Here is a 4,732-nt window from a genome sequence, read left to right on the forward strand (position 1 = left end):
TAGGGAAGACCGAGTCCTTTGTATTAGGTAACTATAACAATTTCAGCTGCATTTCTGCCCGGTAGCCAAATGCACACGTCTTTCCGTCGCAGAACTGTTTCGGCTTTTCTGTATTTCTGATAACTGAAGACTTGTGTGAAGAGGGGCAAGGTGAAGAGACGGTCCAAGGATGTAACAAACAGGCAACATAAAGAAACCCAGAATCGAGCATAATACCACCGACCGAAAAGGAAACAAAACCCCCGCTGAAGTGGTGGAGGCAAATACACCCCTCCCAAAAAATAGCCTTCCAGAGTGCCGTCCCATCTGCATTGTTCTGTGGCTTCATTTTGAAATGTGCACTTCTAGTGATCCCAGCACTATAGCTACTCCCTATATCTATCATTTTCCCCTCATTATTTTAATTCTTTTCTCAATCTGTTTTGGAGTTGGCCCAATAAGGATGAGCAAATCCTTCTCTATGTCTTTGAGCTCTTAATTGATATTTCTTCAACTCTTTTCAAAGCAGCTATTTTGGCATCTAGAAAAGATTTGGTGTCATCTGAGTGGTAGAAAATATATTTTAATCTTTCACAGCAGTGTTGTTTCTAAGATGTAGCATTTGGGGTAACAGATGGGGTGGCAAAGAAGTTGCCTATAGGGGCAGTGCTCTGCCTCAACTACTCTCCCGCCCGCTGCAGGAACTTTTCAATTAAACGATGAAAGATTTTGCAGCTTGATGCATTCCAGAGCTGCGTCTTAGCAATTGTTTAGCACCCAAATTTCCATGTAAATATTGACGGTTTTGCAGCATTTTGAAAAGCAATCTACAAGAATATTCTCGCTCTCGCTAGCGCCTTCCCCCAAGGCAGAGGCGTGCTCCGCTTCGGCTGTCCCGGGACATTCACCGCAGCTGGCCCCTCGTGGGGAGGGGTGTCCCCCTCGGGGGCACGGACATTGCAGCGCCAAGTCCAGTATGACCAGGCCCTCAGGACTGACAGACTGACATGGTCTGAGGTTTCTGGATGTGCAAAGACACCCTGCTCATGAGCAGAGCTTCTCTGTGCTTCGATGCCGAGGAGGTGGGCGATGGCAGAGCGCGTCGCCAGCCCTACACAGGCAGGACGGTGGGGAACGTCCCTCTCTGACACTGTGGAGCTGCCTTCCTCCGTCTGCAGGATGTTCCTACCTGCCAGGTGCAGGAGAAGTCATTATGCAGTGTAATCCTCCATGCTCCCCCCCAGATCAGTCTTCCTGCTCCTGGCCAAACGTACAATCCCATCCCCAATATGAGAGTACTGTTTCACGCTGTTTAATTAACCAATCCTTTGTCATCTCTTAAAGGTGTAAGTCTTCTTTTTTTATTTTCTTGCTAGGCACTGACATGAACTGGCCTAACTTTTCAGCATTTTAAATGACATTTCCCTTTAATGGTAGCATTATATGTTTTTATTAACAGTTGCACGAGTATATGCTGTGTTTGGGCGATGATATACAGGCTGTATTGTTTAAGAGTGACCTCTCTGCTTTTTCCTTAACGTAGCCTTTAGGTTTGTATTTCTTTTATTAGAACAGTTGACCACTGCACCTCCAAATCTGATAGCCTTTGTATTTAATAACTTATATTTAAAATCAAGTCTCTTTATTTCTAAACAGGGCTGGTTTAGTCCTGGCCAGGTCTTTGTGCTAGATGAGTATTGTGCACGTAATGGAGTGAGAGGCTGTCACAGACATCTCTGCTACCTCAGAGATTTGCTAGAGCGCGCAGAAAACGGAGCTATGATTGACCCCACCTTACTTCACTACAGCTTTGCCTTTTGTGCATCACATGTTCATGGCAACAGGTAAGGAATTCTTCTTGGCTAGCAGCTCCCTGCCAGCAAGGGATGACTTTGTCAAACATAGGTTTCCTTGGATAATGCACAACAGCCCCCAATTTGTTTTCACAGTGGATGTTTGGCAGCAGCGCTTCTAGTGGCATAGTCAGTTTGTTTGTTTGTTTCGGTGCTTGTTTAATGTAAGCAGTAAAAATGCACGTAGAGGATCCAGAAATGAGGGGTTTTAACTTTCTTCCCCAGGCACCTGCTGGGTGCTGTTCTGGACGAGGTAGAGTTGACGTACCTGTGACTCTCACGGGTTGAATACACGATAAACCGTGCTGGCTTAAGGGCTGCGCGAGGGGATCTGACGAGTTGCAGCAGTACCAAACTTCAGTGTTCAGGAGGGCTTTAAGCCCTCGGGCACCCGCTGAAAGTCCGTGTGATGTCAGTTCAGAAATTGCTTAGACATAACCTAAAATTTATCTCTCTCTGTTGCAAAACAGTTTCAATTTCAGAAGGTGCCCATTCCTTTCTCTCAAATGTGGCAACTCTTTGGTGGGAGGAACTGGAGCTGTGCTTTTTCCTGTTCTATTTATTTTGTTGACGGCTGTAGCATCTATTGCAGCGTCTTTTCTGCTGTTTTATCTGTTAAGTTGCGTTATATACTCTGAGATAGCTCTCTCTGTCCTGCATATGCTGCTGAAGAAAGGAATGTTATAAAATAATTACGTGTTTTCACAAACCCTCTGGTAAATACCACCCCGAATTGTGACACACATTGCCCAGGTTTCACGTTGCAAAGCTGCCGCTTGCTTTTGCAGTTACTTTCATACATCTTGTCATGGAAACCGAGTTTTTGCTTCTTAGTTTCTTTTTTAGTTCTGACTTTCTTTTGCTCGTTGGTTCCTTCTTTGCCAATTGTTACTTGATTTCATTTGTATCCTTTCATTTCAGTTTCCTTTTGTTTCATTTTGAGTTTTTTCATGCTTTCTTCTTGTTTCTTTCACTTTTGCTGCTGGCCTTGCCCCCCCCACGTTTCAATCGCTCCCCCAAAGCCAACACATGGCAGAATTACTTGGTGGGTCACAGCCAAGTGCAGACGGCGAGGGGGGCAAAGTGTCTCATGCCTCTGCTGCTGAAGCGGAGACAAAAAAGGATTCCAAAAAGGAGTCCAAAAAAAGGAAAGATTCCAAATCCCAGCCGAATCCAGAGCCGAAAAGGTAAGCAAAAGCGTGCAGTGCACAGAAGTGTGTTGGAGAGGGCACCGGGCTCCTCGGTCACGGAGCACACTGGGCAGGGTGGGTCCCTGCGGCACGGGGAGACCCGCTGTGGCACTTGGCATTCGGGTCGGACACTCTCCTGGGAGTTGGATGGCATTTGGGCACCCAAGTCCCATAGTGGGTCAGGGCATTGATTTTTTTAGGTGTGTGTTTAGGAGGTGGCTGACATATCGTGCAGGGCTGCAGACTGGGCAGGGAAAGCGGGCTGCCCCCATCAACCCTCTTCCATAGCCAGCTTATCCCGGCAGGAGGCGGTTTTGGGGACAGGACTGTAATGGCCCATAATGACAAAGGGGTTGGATGCTGGTCGTGGCTACTCTGTGTACATCTTCACGGGGTCCAGTATAGTGAGAGCTGGAGTCTGCTTCTCATCGGGTCAGCGGCAGGAGGTGTCTGATGGGACTGGCCATCAGATACCTGTGGGGCCAGAGAGTTGTGGGCTCAGGAAAATGTCTTGCTTTGGAACCCGTGCGGAGTGTCGACCCCAGTGCCATGCCTGTACGGCTTCCCGGGATGGCGTGGGGCTGCTGTGCCATGCCAGGGACCTTTGGGTTCTGCCAAAGGGGCAACCTGGCCACAGCCAGGCTATTCGTTTGTTTAAAATACTTGGAGGAAGGAATGAGATGTTTTCCCATGACTTAGCTGTCTTTAGCTGTCTTTAGCTGATGGCCGACTTCACATTGGAGGGCTGAAGGTTCATATTCCCTCTTGGTCGCTGCCATCTCTCTGTTGCCCGGGGATGACAGGAGCTGCAAGGCTGTGGGATTGCGCCTTCTGACTGAGGGCAGGCTCTGCCTAACGCCCGGAGCCGGAGGAGGTTGGTACGGAGACTGCAGGATGCAGCTTCTAGCCCCTGTGGGGAGGGCACAGAAAGGGACCACAGGGGGTCTGAGTGAAAACACAGCTCTGTATCTCTCGTGTCTACTATCAGAAATCTGAATATCTGAGCAGAAGAGTCACGATTTCTTTTCAGAAAGCTGCTGAGGCCGCGTGCGTCAGTATTCATGAGCTGGCTGGCAGGGAGTGACGGGAAGCCGACACGTACCCGCGCGGTCCTTGCTGGCAGTCACGATGCGTGTAGAGCCGAGTTCGCCTTTGCTACGTCCCTTCCTCCCAGCTGCCACGGCCGTACGTTGCTCGGGTGCCTTAGGGCTGGCCATACTTCCCCGGGGAAACCTATAGCTCATGGCAGAGCTGCAAACTTCCCGTGTAAAATTTGTGGAGGCAGGAACGCGCCTGCCCTGGGAGCCAGCACAGCCTCCGACGGAGCGTCTTGGAGCAGCCCTGCGGCGTGCGTTGCGTTGTTAGTGGTGTGCGCGGTGGTCTGGGAAAAATTCAAGTTATGAGATGGTTTTTTCTGTTTAACAAAGGCTGCTTCTTCTGTCTAATCTGAGAAAGTGTTGGTGGTCTTCGTAAAATGAAGTTTCTTCAGACAGTAAAACAAAAAAACCCACAACGGGTGGTTTAGCTTTCTCCAGAATGAGGTTGGCTGTCAGTCAGAATATGCCACCCGGTAATGAAGGTCGAGCAGGGAGATAATTCCATGTGGCTATCAATCTCCTGTATTAGCGGCAGACAGTGATGGAGCTGAGGTGGGCTGTCTGTTTGTATCGTGTTTGCGTAAGGTCAGGCGGCGAGACAACAGTCGCTCGC

At 49.0% G+C, this 4,732-nt stretch overlaps 1 protein-coding gene across 1 annotated transcript in view; it reads left to right on the top strand.

Moving 5' to 3' along the window:
* The window catches only part of CADPS (Ca++-dependent secretion activator), a gene marked incomplete at its 5' end in the record, with an annotated part of 133,733 nt that overhangs the window by 52,440 nt on the left and 76,561 nt on the right, over positions 1-4,732 (top strand). The window contains one exon of the mRNA XM_010147145.1: positions 1,636-1,823. Coding sequence (XP_010145447.1) covers positions 1,636-1,823 — 188 coding nt within the window. The remainder of the gene's footprint in view (positions 1-1,635; positions 1,824-4,732) is intronic.

Source organism: Eurypyga helias, unplaced genomic scaffold, assembly GCF_000690775.1.
Source record: "Eurypyga helias isolate BGI_N326 unplaced genomic scaffold, ASM69077v1 scaffold6122, whole genome shotgun sequence".
NCBI classification, from domain to species: Eukaryota; Metazoa; Chordata; class Aves; order Eurypygiformes; family Eurypygidae; genus Eurypyga; species Eurypyga helias.